Raw genomic sequence first — 16,690 nt, 5'->3', positions numbered from 1 at the left:
AGGTTTATTTGTTGGGCACTGTAGATAAATAGAAAAGGAAAGTGATTATATTGTAACTGAAGTCCATTAAGTAATTTATATAATGATATATTGATACTTTATGATTATCATGAGATAGTAAATTGTAAAAATGACTTGCAGGCTATAACTCTTTTGATTTATAACCCTTCCAAGTGTGATTAATGACACTTTTTTTCTGTCATTGGGTAGGATAACAGTTTTGAACAGTTTATTATTAACTACTGTAATGAGAAACTGCAACAGATCTTCATTGAACTTACTTTAAAGGAGGAGCAAGAAGAATATATACGAGAGGTATATATTTGTTTCCTGTGTAACATCCCAGTTCTGCCATAAGTGGCTTCCTCTATTTTCCTTTATTAACTTTTGGAAAAGTTTTCCTTGCCAGACTTGAGGTTGTTCCATTATACTGACAGCTGTTAATGAATCATAAGGGTTATCTTTGAAACAAAATTAAGAATCCGAAAGGCACACATGAAAATTGTAAAGGTTGGCAAAAGATTTGTTGAGATCCGAGAAGTAGCAACGAATGAGGTTATCCTGGAAGCATAGAAGTGAACATCCAGAATATTGCACATATAATATAACATATATTTTGGTGGTGGTATGTATCATACAGGACTTGATTGATGACATTGCAAAAAAATAGAATTACCAAAGTGTATTCTATTCTGTTCTGATGGAGTCATTTAAACTGAGCATCTGTCCTCCTGAAGATGAAGATTAAAGGCAGACAAGTCTCAGGGGTTTATGAGGTGAAACAGTCATTTCCTTAGAAACACTCTCAAGATGTGCAAAGTGTTTATTGATCTAAGGCTTTGCACTGAAAGAATTTGGATGAGTTTCAATTAAGTGCATGGGAAATTGACACAGATTGAAGAATGGCTCCCATCTGAGCCCCCCCCCCCAAAAAAGATAATTGTGATGGGGGAGAGAAGATGCAAAAACAACACAAAAACCTCCCTCCCTTTTTGAGATATATATACCTTTATCAGAATATTTAAAATAATTTTAATTGGGATTCCTTTTCAGAAAGAATGTAAAAATAGAGGTCTTTATCTATTTAACTTTTTCCTTTATATTGTCTCCTTGTTGTGAAACTGTTAATTTCATATAATCTAAAATTAAAGAGGGGGTTCCAAGACCACCTAATGCTAATGAGGAAAAAGTCCATTCAAATGTCCTTACAATATTAACTTGCAGCGGTAAATTTTCTTAGGATTTAGAAAAACTGGGTATTGTAGGACAATTGACTAAGTCATGCTTGAATTAGGGCAAGGATTTTTGAAAGAAGCCAGATATTGCTGGTCTTCTTCCTAGACTTAAAAGAATCTTAACTATTAAAAAGAGAATGTAAGGCAATCATAGTATCCTTCCACAGTTTTAGAATCTCAGTTTTAGTAAATTAAACTGTCTTCATTTATAATCCAGAAAATGCAGTTTGTCTTCTATGGCTTTTTAAGTATGGTTTATGTATTGCCAGCTTTAAATATCTTACTACCATGAAGCATATAGTTAAATCATGCCATTTCCTTTGATTGGTGTTGCGCAAAAGTGACATATTCCAGACAGGAGAGTTAAAAATTATTTGATCATATTTTCTTTCTCAGTTTTTCAACCTTATTTTATAGGGCATTGAATGGACTCACATTGACTACTTCAACAATGCTATAATTTGTGATCTTATAGAGAATGTAAGTATTCCATGAAAAATTCTTTTCAATTGTTACATTATTTACTGTACAGTGGTACCTCTACTTACAAACTTAATTCATTCTGTGGCCAGGTTCTTAAATAGAAAAGTTTGTAAGAAGAAGCAATTTTCCCCATAGAAATCAATGTAAAAGCAAATACAGTAGAACCCCGACTTACGAGACTAATTGGTTCCGGAAGGAGGCTCGTAAGTCGGAACGCTCGTATGACGAAACATTGTTTCCCATAGGAAACAATGCAAAGTCAATTAATCCGTGCAACAAGAAAAAAAACCGCTGCCGCCGAACGCGGAAGTTAGCGTTCGGCTTCAGGAGACAGCTGCGAAGCGGCGCGCGTGTTTTAAAACGTGGCAGTCGGCTTGGGGGGCTCGGGGGCTTCCCCCCGAGCCCCCCAGGCCAGCTGTGACGTTTTAAAACACGCGCGCCGCTTCGCAGCTGTCTCCTGAAGCCGAACGCTAACTTCCGCGTTCGGCTTCAGGAGACAGCTGCGAAGCGGCGCGCGTGTTTTAAAACGTGGCAGCCGGCCTGGGGGGCTTTTTTCTTATATACATTCTCAGAATCCCTTGAGAATTTGCAGAACACAAGTCCTTAGCTGACCAATTAAGGGTGAATCAGCCTTAAAATCAACTTCAAATTGTGGAAACTTTTTTTTGTCTTGGTACTCTGATTCATATTGGAATCAGTGTTGCTATTATCATTGCATAGCCTCTATTTAAAACTCTATGTATGGGGATGTATGGTGTTTTCTTTTTTTAAATTAAGCTACGATCTATCTTTATGGTAGTACATCTGTCTTCAGGGGAATGGGGAAAGATATATGTTCACAACCTGGGAAAGTAGACTGGAAACCTCTTAGAAAGTTTTAACAGGAAACTCCAAATCTTAATATTTTAATTTCATGTGTGCTATATATATATTTGCTTGTTATATTCTGTACATAGTTTGCTTGATGCTTGTTTATATGGTCTAAATCAGTAGACTAAAATTTGGGCTTATTGAAATCAGATTCACTTTTTTTTCAGTTTACTGTAATGCAATCAAGTATAAGTATCGTGTTTTCCCCAAAATAAGACCCTTATATTTTTTTGAACCTTGAAATAAGTGCTTGGCCTTATTGCCATGCACTCAAAAGCCTGATTGGACTTATTATCAGGGGATGTCTTATTTTGGGAAAAATGGGCTACTTCTTAAAGCATATGATAGAATATTTATGCCTATTAATAAAACGAACTGTTATATTACCCAACAGCATCAGAGTGGAATCCTAGCTATGCTAGATGAAGAATGTCTGCGGCCAGGGGCTGTTACTGATGAAACCTTCCTAGACAAATTGAACCAGATCTGTGCTACTCACCAACACTTTGAAAGCAGGATGAGCAAATGCTCACGTTTCTTGAATGATACTTCCCTCCCACACTGTTGCTTCAGAATTCAACATTATGCTGGCAAGGTAAGGTTTTCCAGTAGCCTTGAATATTTGAAAACTTGTTTGCTTTTGACATTCCCCCTCCTCCCCACCAAAAAGATAAAGAATCAAATCCCATGAAATATCACCTCAGTGGGATTGACTTGCCCCATTCACTTCAGCAGAAGGATTTGCTGTGGCCTCCATTGGTCAAAGAATTACAACTGGTGGAGAAGAAACTTTTCTGCTGGGCTCCCACCCTCTGGAACATGTTGCCCCTTAAGATGAGATCCACTTGAACTTCTGAAGGGGATACAAAACTATGTTCTGCTAATTGGCATGGGGCCCCCATGGGGTCGTTCCACCCTGAAGGTGGTTGATGGAATAAAATGTAGATGTTATCTCCAACCCATTTTTGTTTGGATTTCTGGTTTTTGTTAACTTTTAATATATTTAATTTTAACATTTTAATGTTTTATATTCCTGTTTTATGATATTGTAAGCCTCTCAGAGTCACTTGACCATGAGATGGATGGCATGTAAATTTAATAAATAAATAAATAAATAAAGGTAGAGTAGACCTGAGAGAAACAGCATGCATTGGCGAGTTGCCGTTGGTGGTTTTCATTCCAATACTTCCCTAAACATTACAACAATTTCAGAACTGAAGAGAGATGTACAATTTAACATCCTTTCTCTTTGCTTGTGGTAGAAACATCTGAACTCCAATAAGTCCTCAAAGTGATGGAATTTTATTATAATTAATGCTGGATATAAAACGATAGTCATTTGGATAATGTGATCAATTTGTTCTTGGTGTGTTTCTCTCTCCCACCTCCCAGCATTGATCACCTTTGCTTATTTTGATTCTTGGTTTACTGTTTTAGGTGATGTATCAGGTAGAAGGGTTTGTTGACAAGAATAATGACCTGCTTTACCGTGATCTGTCCCAAGCTATGTGGAAGGCCAACCACTCTCTCATTAAAGCATTATTTCCAGAAGGAAACCCTGTCAAGATTAATTTAAAGAGGCCTCCAACAGCAGGTTCCCAGTTCAAAGTTTCTGTGGCAACATTGATGAAGAACTTGCAAACAAAAAATCCCAATTACATCAGGTAAAGTTCAGGAAATGAAGAAAATGTGCTTGCAACTATGATCATCTTTTATTCATACTCTAAATGAGAGCATGAAAGAGAGTGATTTATTTATACAATTTAGTTGGAAAAGAAGTAATTTTTTTAATTAGTTGACTTTTATATGTCCCAGTTTCAAATTACAAAAAGCCTTGGTATGAATAGTACCTCAACTGAGTTGATATGATCTAAATATGATGCAATTTATTTTATCTTCCTTCCCCCCCAGAGGTGAAGGGGAAAGTTCACCATAAATTAATGGTTCTAATTGCTCTATACCAAGGGTGTCAAACTCAAGGCCCATGGGGCCAGCCTGGAAGTATCAAAGGACTTGTGGTGTCTCTGCCAACTGAAAACGGGCCCCGTGGAAGCCCCATGAGGCCCCAACACAGCCCATTTTTGGCCTCCACGGCCTCCAGCAACACTCTTCTGACAGAAAAGGGGATGCATGGGGCCTCTTTTCAATTCTTTCTTAATGTTACATTTCTCTAACTGCCTATGTATGTGATGATGAATCTATGGCACGTGTGTCATGATGGCATGCGGAGCCATATTGGAGGGCACGCGACACGATAATGCCAATATGTGGTTCAAATCAGGAGTGGGTTCCACTTACCTTTCATACCAGTTCTGATCATGACAGAAGTACACGTTTTGTCCTTGTCATGTTGCGCAAAAGGCCAGGAACATGCACACTGCACATGCACAGAACCCTTTGCGTATACGCGGGGGGGGGGGGGTGTTGCAAGCCACGGCGACCAGAGGACTGGGTCAGGAGAGTGGACCGATGGTCATCACTGATGGTTCGGTAAGCGGCAGTAAATTTTTGCTACTGGTTCTAAAGAACTGGTCCGAATCGGTAGTGATTTATCACCAGTACAAATAACGTTACCTAGTTATACATATCTCCACCCCAGTCAGGCAATTGATGTAATCACAGTGTTGACTGGGTGCCTGGATGCTATAGAATTTGGATGGGGAGAAACCAATTTCAACTCAATATTGTGAATGAATTAAAAAATGAAATAAATAAAAATTTCTAACCAAATTGTTGAAAGTAATAAGAGTTCTATGTACTGCATTTCCCCCCCAACAAATTCTTTGATTTGCAGATGTATTAAGCCTAATGACCAAAAAGCAGCACATATCTTCAGTGATGCTCTTGTGTGCCATCAAGTTCGATATTTAGGTCTGATGGAAAATGTGCGAGTCAGAAGGGCAGGATATGCATTCCGTCAAGCTTATGAGCCTTGCCTTGAAAGATACAAAATGCTTTGCAAGCAGACCTGGCCACAATGGAGAGGCCCTGCAAGGTAAGAATTACTAGAAATAGATGCATACTGGGTACAGACATAAAATTAGATTGTTTAGCTTTGGTTTAACAGTTCAGATTGAGCTGCAGCACTGCATATTCCTTCTAATGTGACAGTTCAGAAAATATCTGAAACTATTATTTGGGTATTGGTGGCTTAATGGTACAAAGAACCATTCAACCAGGGTTATTATTCAGCAGACAGTAAATCTATGTGAGCAAAGAAGGCAAAATCGCACATTCTAAGCTTCAATCTACAACCATAGTTAAGGATTTTGCAGCATTTTCCTTCTCCTTTGACCTAGTCCTAGTGAAAGCCAAATGAGTGCCTCTATACCACTCATTATTGATAGCAATTGCAAGAGACTTACGGTATATACCATTTTCACAGTGCTTTATAGCCCTCTCTAAGCAGTTTACAGAGTCAGCATATTGCCCCAACAATTTGGGTCCTCATTTTACCGATCTCCGGAGGATTAATCAACTTTGAGCCTGGTGAGATTTGAATTGCCAAATTCAGCTGGCAGTCAGCAGAAGTAGCTTGCAGTACAGTACCCTAACCACTGTGCCATTGTGGCTCATGCATGTTTCTTCCCTATCATAGATAGGGAAGTTCCAGTTCTATAGCCAAATACAACTGGAGTAAAGGCTGTGCCGTCATTGTTTCAGGGGACAGCTTTGCATATTGCATGCAAGTTCCCAATACAAGTTGAAGAATTGAACTTAGCTTCTCCCTCTCTCTTTTTTGAGGCAGTCTATTTCCACTTGCAAACCTAGCAGTTCAAAAGCATGCAAAAACAAGTAGATAAATAGATATTACTTCGGTGGAAAGGTAACAGTGTTGGTAGCCTTCTAAGTTTTACTTTATACCTTTATTCAACGGTACTTTATACCTATATTAGCCTGCTCCAAAATATATATTTCAACAGAATATAAACAAATACAGGTGTTAATGCTTAGCCTACATTTGTTAATCAAATGGTTGGATCTAGTTAATGCTTGGATGAGAGACTAGTTGGGAATATTTTTTTTTAAATCCTGGACTGCCAAGAAAACCATATGTCTAAAAAATATAACTCTGAATCATTATCACCATCATGTCTAAAAACCTAAATTCTAATTTTTAAATAAACTATCTTTTCATAAAGTGCTGGATAATATGCAAACTTAGCATATGAAAGATAGACTGCTTTTTGACAAAGATATTTTGCATTTTGTTTTTTTGCCTTTTAGAATTGGGGTTGAAGTCCTTTTTAATGAGCTGGAAGTCCCTGAAGAAGAATATTCCTTGGGTAGATCCAAAATATTCATCCGCAATCCAAGAACTGTACGTAAAATAATATTCCTCATTTTAGACAAATTATTTAAATAAAGGCCACCCCCTATTTTATTTCATTTAAGACACTAGACTTTTAATTTGATTAAGCAATGAAAGGCAAAGTAATTAGCCTGTGGGGGAAAACAAGATGGTTGTTAATGGAGTAGCATTATTTTTATCATTGTAGCATAAAAATATACTTGATTTGCTGGGACTTGAACCTCTGGCCAGAATAAAGAGATAGACAGACAGACATCTGTCTATCCCCCCCCCCCCCCCTCGGAAGATGATAATTATCTTACTGGTTTGGACTGCAAATGGAGGCAACCATTTTAGTATTTTCTGCAGACTCTGTAAAAACCATATCAGATTAAAAACTAGCATATTGGAAAGTGAATTGCATCGTAGCTTGTTCTATTAGCATAATTGTCTACAACAACAATAATAAAAAATAAAATTAAATGTGATTTCCCTCCATCTACATTCTGAAATTGTGAAATTCTCTCTGCTCCTTCCATAAACCAGGTCTAAAATAGATCAGATTAATAAATTCAGAAATTCTAAAGTCATCTGTTCAGTATCATCATTGAACCAAAAGAACAGTTACATCAACAGCTGATATTTTAGACATCACGAGTCTACGGAGAGGGGCAGCATACAAATCTAATAAATAATAATAATCACACTATTCGAGCTTTCTTTAGAGAACAGGGTATTTTTATCGTAAATATGTATTCATTTTTATTTTTATATTCTGTTTTTCTTTCCCAAATCGGTGTAGCTCTTCAAATTAGAAGATCTAAGAAAGCAACGTCTTGAGGATTTGGCTACATTAATCCAAAAAATTTACAGAGGCTGGAAGTGCCGCACACATTTCCTTCTCATGAAAAAAAGTCAGATTGTTATTTCCGCCTGGTATAGAAAATATGCGGTAAGATGGGATTTTATTTGTTAGATTGTATTTCTGCCCTTTCAGTGTGACTGACAGTAATTTTAAAAAAGAAATGCTAACATCATGTCCAATGAAATAAAAAAGTAATTGGAAGTTAAAATGCACATCAGCTTGAATACTCTGATTTGGAGTTTGATAGATTAAGGCACTGTTATAATTTAATAACTAAAAGGCAGTTGCTTAAAGTAATAGCTCAATGTAGATCTTTTTTCTTGGTTAAAAATAACACTTTAATTTTAATTTGAAAAGTAAACAAATTTGTTGCTTATGTGTTATTGCTAGGAAATGTGTTTGGGAAACAACAGCTGTTAATTTGTAAACAAAAAGTTTGAAGTAATAGGGAAAAATTTCTCACTGTAGCTACAACAAAACCATTGTTAATTAAAATATGATTTATATGCCTTATATTCGGTTATTAATCATGCTAATTATTGACCATAATTTAATTATTTTCACTTCATTTATGGTCATGATCAATGTAGTATAGGGCTATTTTGGCAGAGGTATGCTTTTAGAAACAACTGTATTTAGAAACAGCCATTTTCAAGAATAGTCTCGTAAAATATAAGTCACAGTAAAACCATAGGAGGCATCATTTGTTGCAGTGTGCTCTGTATGCTTTCTTAGATAGCATAGAGACTGAATGAAAAAATGTGTAGTTTATTTAGTAACACAATATTTAAAAACTCAACACATTTTTCTAAATGAACATACTTTATTTTTTTAAAATACAGCAACAAAAGAAGTACCAGCAGATCAAGCGCTCTGCCATTATTGTACAGTCTTACATCAGAGGATGGAAAGTGAGTTTAGAGAATGGCTTGAATAGGCTCTTCTCTTTTCTTTTCTTTTCTTTTCTTTTCTTTTCTTTTCTTTTCTTTTCTTTTCTTCTCTTTTCTTCTCTTCTCTTCTTTTCTCTTCTCTTCCACTGTTTGTGTTTAGTACAGGCATTTGAGTGAAGTACCCCAATATCAAAAATAAGTCCATTCAAGTCCTAGCCATATTTCTTACCATAGTGCATTCTTCACATTAATGCCTAAGAAATCTGGCATAAAAATAAATCTGGATTATTATTATTATTTTTGTAGCATGAATTTTTGCTTAAAAGAAAAAGTCCTAAACTTAGTGTGTTAAGCTCAGGCAAAACTGAGTTTTAAATTGTCTACTAGTCACCCCAAAATCTTGCCCAAACATTTTTATTTGCTCCTAAGTGAATGTGTCAAGCCCCAAACCAAGAATGAAATATGATGATTCTTCCAAGATGAATTCCTTGTTTCACACCTATGGATAAAATCTTGTCAGACTGAGGAATCTACTATCTGCATTTAAATATGAACTATGTGAACTATTATAGAGGGTCTGTCTTCACCTACTTTCTCTCACACGCAATATCTGGCCGAGTTGCCTCTTGCTCCTTTGGAAGGTGTCCCCTACCTGCTGGGATTCCACCCCCTAACTGCATTCCATGGTTTCCATGGCTATTTTGTCTTAAAAATAAAAATACATCTCCTGGCTACAAAAAGGTTATCCTCATAGTCGTATTTATGGAGATCCTCAGTCATCCAGGTCATGGTGGTCCCAGAGGCACTTTTTCAAAAGGCAACTGGACTTTCTTGTTTTTTCTCCTCTTTGGAAATCTAAAACCTATGTTACTGGGGAGCATGGAGGCATAATGTCAACCAGTTGTATTTTATCGTCAACAGAAATATTTATTTTTCTATAAGATACTCTGCCACCACCTTACCTTTCCATAGATAGATAGATAGATAGATAGATAGATAGATAGATAGATAGATAGATAGATAGATAGATAGATAGATAGATAGATGATATGAATACCAGTTTTGTCTAGCAGTTAAAGTGCTGGATTAGGAACAGAAAAACCTGGGTTCCAGACACAGAAACCAAATGGGTAACTTTGAGCAAGTCTCTTTGTATCAGCCCTAGGAAGATGGCACGGACAAGCCATCTGTGAAAATGGTGCCAGGAAAACTCCATGAACATGCCCAGGCAGTTGCTCGGAGTCATACCTGCCTTGCAGCAGCACCTACTCCCCAAAAGTATAACCAATCTTTCCCATTAGGCACATTTTCCTCTTAGTGCATCTCAATTGTCAATGCAGCTAAGTGGCTGATGTAGGCAATCAGTGGTTATGGTTGTAGAAATGCAACTAGGTCATGCCAAATTTAATCCTAGCCTCAGTGGTTCTATCTATCTATCACAGCCCATCCACTTTTATGTGCCAAAATAATATAAGTACAAAACTAATTAAATAAAATGCAGTTTATGGAATATAGTTGGAATTATTATATTTAAAATAACCTGCTTTCTGCCCCCCCCCCCGACCCCCAATTTTCCATTCTCATTTAAAATATTGGTATAATCTGTGTTTGTTTGTTTGTTTGTTTTGATTTGTTTTGATTTGATTTGACTTGATTTGATTTGATTTGTATGCCGCCCCTCTCCGAAGACTCGGGGCGGCTAACAACAATAAAGAAAACAATGTAACAAATCCAATATTAAAAAGCAATCTAAAAAACCCCAATTTAAGAGACCAATCATACAAACAAGCATACCATGTATAAATTCTATAAGCCTAGGGAGAAGGGAAAATTTCAATTCCCCCATGCCTGACGACCGATGTGGGTTGCTTGGATCTAGTTATTATTTTTAAAACATGAGTGGTTGTGGTGTAAAATTCCATGTCAGCAGCAGAATTTGATGAGTCTGGAAAAGTTAGTTTAGGCACCAGTCCTACTTAAGTCCTCACTTCATATTGTTTGCACAACTGGATTTTTAAAGGCTAACCTGAGGGCTTGGGGTTTTGCTTCACAGGCTCGAAAGCTGCTTCGCGAACTGAAGCACCAGAAACGCTGTGAAGAAGCTGTTACAACCATTGCAGCCTATTGGCATGGAGCTCAGGTAAGAAAAAATAGTTAGTTATCTCATGGTTATTCTAGATAGACCAGATGAATGTTTTTTCCCAGCTCCGTAATTTATCCCATTTGGATCTGACCTCTTTTGCAACTGTACTTTTTAACAAATTTCAGTCTAGCTGGTAAAGGTATTGATACCGTATGAAATATTTCATCTTTCTCTTTCACTTCCTCATTCCATTGGGAAATTGAAGCAAGCCTTTTCTCTCTCAGAATGTTCTGTAATTCATTTTCAAATGCATCACAGGCGCGAAGGGAACTGAGGCGGCTGAAGGAGGAGGCTAGGAATAAACTTGCTATTGCAGTTATTTGGGCTTACTGGCTTGGATTAAAGGTACTACATGCAAGTGTCATGTGCCCCTCCCTTCCTTACCCAAATTGCCTACCCATTAGTTAGTAAAAAAGATTCATAATCATTTTTACTATGCTACAGTATTTACACTTGAGCACCTGATTGCTGGTAACCCCTGCTCTAATCTTCTCCCAGCTTAATGTGAAAACCATCCCTACTAAAAAAAAATTCCAAGCATGCCAATTTATAGATAGAACTAATTGCTTGTTTATTAAGCCAGAAAATGATTAGACTAGTGGCTCTAAAATGTATTTTACTAAACTGAAATGTTTCCAATAATGTTTAGCAGAACGCCCATGCAATAATATTTGTATAGGTTCCTAAACTAAGACTCTATGACCAAATGCAACTGTGCATTAATTAATTTCATAATGTCCCTATATTCTAATTGTATCTTAACATAAAAAGTGTTCTTACATATCCGTGATTTGTGCTCAGATTTGAGGGAAGTGCATAGGAAATGATGGCAGGGTATAAATTGTTGCTTTTAAAAAAATACCATAGAAAGATTACATGTTGGTATTGAAGGATGGAGAACTTATGCTTATGCTATTCATTTGATTCAACATGTTAGACCGCTTAACAACCACAGCTGGAAGAACTCAAATTGCAATCATTGAGTGAGGCAGTGTCATAGGTGCCTCGCTTAATGACTGTTATGAATTACAACCCAAATTCCAGGCTCAGTTGTGACCACACATTGAGAACAACTTTTACAGGTGTGCTCTAGTATTATAGAATAAGGTTTTATGAAGCTTCAAAGGAATATTATGCTTTGATGATTATCCAGTATTACCAAAAGCCACCAGGCTAGGTAGCTTCCACAAATGCTGTGAGATTCCACATAGTATGTACTGAAGTGGCTAGCATGAATTTGTCTTTGGCATGTATTAAAAATCTTGTTGAATGGATGGCCTCAATAAATGCCTGTTCAGTTGCCTATGTTGCACATCAGAGTGGCTAGCTGGAATCCTCTCAGCATCTGCTGAAAGGTTTTAAAAAAAAATTTGATGTCTTCACTGAGCATCACAGGCAATGCTGCTGTCAGTGCCTAAGCGACCTAGCTTAGAGCTTCCTCTTCAAAAGCTCTGACCAGTACTGGAAAAAAAGTGACTGTACCTCCTCTTCAAGTTGACTTTTTACTGATTGGTATGGAAGCAGAAATGTGTATTAGAACTATTCAACCATGAAAAATTCGGCTGCCATCGGAAGAGAATGCTGAGAAGCAGCAAGTAGCTTCTTTTTTAGTGAACAAATCACATTACCCCCTTGGGCCAAAGTACTGGCTGTATAGAACTAATAGAAAGTGATGTTTGATATTAAATGCTACTTCTATTAAACCAAAAAAGCAAAATTTTAATGGAAATTAAAGCTATCTGCGTTTTGATCATTTGCTACAGATTTTATTTATTTATTGTGATTATTATTATTTATTAGATTTCTATGCAGCCCTTTTCCTGGGACACAGGACGGCACACAACAAAAACAAATACAAATTGTAGAATAAATCTAACATTTAAAATTCTAAGGAGAAACATCAATCTTAAAAAACATATAAAAATCTTAGTAATTCCTATTCTAAAACCCCAATTAATTTACAAAAAGCAATCATCCACATTTCAACCTAATCTGCATACCAGATTCAGTCATGGGGTTTAATAACCCAGGCCTGTCAGCAGAAGTGTTTCTTCAAGGCCTTAAGGCTAGGAGGGTGGGGCAGTATGACTCTCCAGAGGGAGTTGATTCCAGAGCGTTGGGGCCACCATAGAGAAGGCTCCTCTGGTAGGCGCCGCCAGATGACATTATCTGGCTGATGGGACCCGGAGAAGGCCAACTCTGTGGGACCTGACTGGCCGCTGTGATACATGAGGTAAATTTAAAGTAATGCTTTGCATTACAAAATGCAAAGGCCTGGGGGCTATGAATTTGACATCTGTCATGGCTGAATTATATTGAATGGAATGTATGCGTGTTGATTGGACTGTTGAGTTGTGTTTTTTTTTAAACTGGGGTTTATAGTTTTAGATGTCTATATTTGACTTCTTTTTATTGTAATTTGTATATTTTTTATATTATTGTAAGCCTCCCTGAGTCCTTCGGGATTGAGCGGCATAGAAGTTGAATAAAATAAAATAAATAAATAATTTGAGGATCTAATGGTGACACACAGCATTAGGCTTTCACATTTGACTTGGAGAACTGCAGAGATTTATTAGAAATTGTACAGATGGCTGAAATATTTCTAAAATAATTAGCACTAATATTAAGGAATAAGAGATGGACTGAGATGGTGCGTTTAATGATAATGGGAATTTCATACATAGGGTTGTGCTGTTTTGATGGTTTGACTGAAATATTTGAGCATTTGTCTTCTAAAGCAAAGGTAGTTGATGATAACAACCAATCCCTTAACACCATATTTCCCTGAAAAGACCTATCCTGAAAATAAGCCCTAACATGTTTTTACATGTGCGCCTAATATAAACCTTACCCCCAAAATAAGCCCTATTTAAGAGCCTGCACAGCCGTCTGACCGTCCATTCCATTTGGTTGCTCGTGGTGCTATGGCCATGAGGCAAGTTGGGGGGATAGCTCCACTGCCTTGCCTCATGGTCATGGCACTGGCGCATCGCTCAGTCTCATGCTTCATTGCAACTGCAAGCAAGCAGAAGAAGTGGGCCTCCATGCATGGAAAGAAATAAAACATCCTCGAAAATAAGCCATAATGTTTATTTTAGGGACCCCCAAATATAAGACTGAGTCTTATTTTGGGGGAAACACGGTATGAAAAATGCCCAAATATGTTATCTTATTTGGGGATTGTCATCATAGCAATAAGTGAGGCTTTTATAATTGTTATAAAATATCTTGAATATGAGGTGAGAACCCATAACCTAAACTTATTAATATGATCAACTGCACTCTTTTACTATACCATCTGACTGTTTTAAAATTTCGTGAAAGAAAATTGTAAACTTTAAAAAAGTTATTCTCTAAGATAAATACAAAATGATGATAGAATTGGGGAAGTATTTCTTTCTATTCAAAATACATTGGATTGACACGGTAGATGTAAATAATAAGTTATGCTTTACACTGAGATCTTTCAAACAGTAAAATTTGCAAGGCAAATATAGACAAATCAGCGTTTCAAAGTTGTAGGTCTCTGGCTGTGTCTATTGTTGCTGGTATTTAGCAGAAGTCATCTCTTCTCCACTAATACTAAAGTATAAATGTGATAAATAAATAAATGTCTTATGAATAAATATCAACAATAACAGAAAAACCTAAAGAGGAGACAGATACTCTTTTTAAAAAAGGACTATTCCATTGTTGCTATACACTGAAAATATTATAGCTGAGATATGGTATTTATTTCATACCTTTTGTGACTACACACCCTCCCCCTTTGAGAAAAATGTATTGATATCGAATAAAACGAAGGAAGGTTAATATATGCTCTAAACTTTTTCCTTCAGATACTTGCCCTTGCTGAATGGAATACATAAGCTGGTTTCTAATATTTTAGTCTGAATTAACTTCCTCTTGGGAAAAGGTTTTCCACTATTCACCCTTTGGCAAATGCCCTATGACAGGGGAATGTCTGCCACTTACTCTGCAGATATGCCTTGGGGAAGCAGCTTTCCACCCAATCTACACACTGGCATGCTGGGTTCCATGGGTTGCCTATTGTTCTTTCATCTTTTCAAATCAGCTGTTCTGGCAGGGGGAGCGTTCTCTTTCTCATCATGGTTCTTTCTGCATCAGGCTGTCTCTGTGATTCACTATCTAAACATTTTAGGCTCGGAGGGAGTTGAAACGCTTGAAGGAGGAGGCTAGGCGTAAGCATGCTGTGGCAGTCATATGGGCTTACTGGCTTGGACTAAAGGTACTCTCTCTTAAACGACTCCCTTACGTTAATAATAATAATGAAGCGTGGCATCTATTTACTAACACATAATAAACTTCCATGGGCTATGGGCTGTAACAAGCATGATTTCTAAGGGAATTGTCCTTCTTCTTGACCTTTTAAAAACAAGTCTTGTAGTTTTTAACCAGACATTTATAAGTTGTATGTATATATCTCTGCATTGTTGCTACCATTTTTGGAATATATTCAAATAAGCTGAATAAGGGGTTCATGAATCGGATTTTGGAATGAAGTAGGGAAAAGGTTAAATGTGATTATTGGACATTTGGGCATCTTGCTCTATAGGAGTTTGGATTGTCTATCGAAATGACCATCAGAGTTGTTAGTTGTGTTACATCACACAAATCTTGACAAATGCCATCAAACTATTCCAAACTAATCTGTGGTGAATAATAGTGGATTTTTGTAGGAGGCTATGTTTTCCACCAGCAGCACTTAAAGGAGGGGTGGGGGCATATTGAAGAAAAGTATCTGAAGAAAACGTAGAAGGTAAATACGTTAGTCTAAATTAGAAGTTACTAGATTAAAGCGCTCACGTCTATGTTTATTAGTTGGATTTGTCTGATTCTCAACATATGCAACCTGACAAAAGATGATGAGAACGTATGTATGCATCAGTCATTTTATGGAAGCTTTTTGAAAGTCATGAGAGATATTGTTTGTTCCAAATACAATTGCACTGAGATGTCCACCTAATTCAAACTTTTCTAGAAATCAGTTGTATATTTAAAAGCAATGCTGCTGCACTATTCATACTGTTAAGTTTCTGATGCCATGAAAAGTATGCACCCCTACTGCACACTTTTTGTTAATGAAACATACATGTCGTACAACTCCTTTTATGTACTTGACCATAGGAGCACCATTGCTTTCCAAGACCTTTTCATTGTCATTGAATCTTTGGAAAGGTTCATAATGATGTAAGTTCGCTTCTAGTGTCTCTCCAGGAATTGGCTATTACTTCACTTCAGGTTCCTCCCTTTCATTGAGTTGTTGAGTGGTGCTTTCATTTCCTGGATTTTTTCTCTCTTTTTGATAATTGGATACATAAACTCTAAAGTCATAGTGGTTTCAGTATGGATCCTAGCAGTTTTCAAATATTTAGAAACTTTTTAAAATAATTTTTGAAAATTATACATAACACAACCCTTAACAATCATACAGTATATTGTCTTTTGGGGCATTTTATTTCCTCCTGTTATGGGTTTGTTTGCATTTACCTTAAACTGATATACCATATTGAAATGAATGGGAAATTTGAACTGACAAGTGTCAAGAATAATAATATTCAATTGCTAGTATCTTCCCATTATAAGGTATGGGAAATAACTAAATGCTTCTCTTTTCTAGCACCTCTGCTGTACTTTTTTAAAGAAAAAGAAAAGTCAAGATAATATAAGGGGTTCTTTTTGAACGCGTAACACTTTTTTAAAAAGCCCATTAGTCAATAGTCTAAATGTGTTGTTTTCACACTGACAAACCAAAGTTGTGGATGTGGGAAGTGTCAAACATGCAACTGCACTCCCAAATCAATAAGAGTATTGTTATTCAGTCTCTAAGTGATTTTACTTGAAAAACTGTTATAATAACAAGACTCTCAAAATTAAAACTAGCTCTGT

General features: G+C 36.7%; 1 protein-coding gene across 4 annotated transcripts in view; it reads left to right on the top strand.

The window, feature by feature from the left end:
- The window catches only part of MYO1B (myosin IB), a 157,718-nt gene that overhangs the window by 110,601 nt on the left and 30,427 nt on the right, over positions 1 to 16,690 (top strand). For 2 of the 4 annotated variants that reach the window (XM_070732144.1, XM_070732145.1), the window contains exons 14-24: positions 211 to 315; positions 1,653 to 1,715; positions 2,983 to 3,183; positions 4,026 to 4,252; positions 5,383 to 5,583; positions 6,816 to 6,909; positions 7,682 to 7,831; positions 8,587 to 8,655; positions 10,688 to 10,774; positions 11,036 to 11,122; positions 14,943 to 15,029. In XM_070732144.1, the coding sequence (XP_070588245.1) occupies positions 211 to 315; positions 1,653 to 1,715; positions 2,983 to 3,183; positions 4,026 to 4,252; positions 5,383 to 5,583; positions 6,816 to 6,909; positions 7,682 to 7,831; positions 8,587 to 8,655; positions 10,688 to 10,774; positions 11,036 to 11,122; positions 14,943 to 15,029 (1,371 nt within the window). The remainder of the gene's footprint in view (positions 1 to 210; positions 316 to 1,652; positions 1,716 to 2,982; positions 3,184 to 4,025; positions 4,253 to 5,382; positions 5,584 to 6,815; positions 6,910 to 7,681; positions 7,832 to 8,586; positions 8,656 to 10,687; positions 10,775 to 11,035; positions 11,123 to 14,942; positions 15,030 to 16,690) is intronic. The other 2 variants (XM_070732146.1, XM_070732147.1) reach the window with 2 other exon arrangements.

This window comes from Erythrolamprus reginae, chromosome 1 (assembly GCF_031021105.1).
Source record: "Erythrolamprus reginae isolate rEryReg1 chromosome 1, rEryReg1.hap1, whole genome shotgun sequence".
Lineage (NCBI taxonomy): Eukaryota > Metazoa > Chordata > Lepidosauria > Squamata > Dipsadidae > Erythrolamprus > Erythrolamprus reginae.
This window is presented reverse-complemented; position numbering and strand designations above follow the sequence as displayed.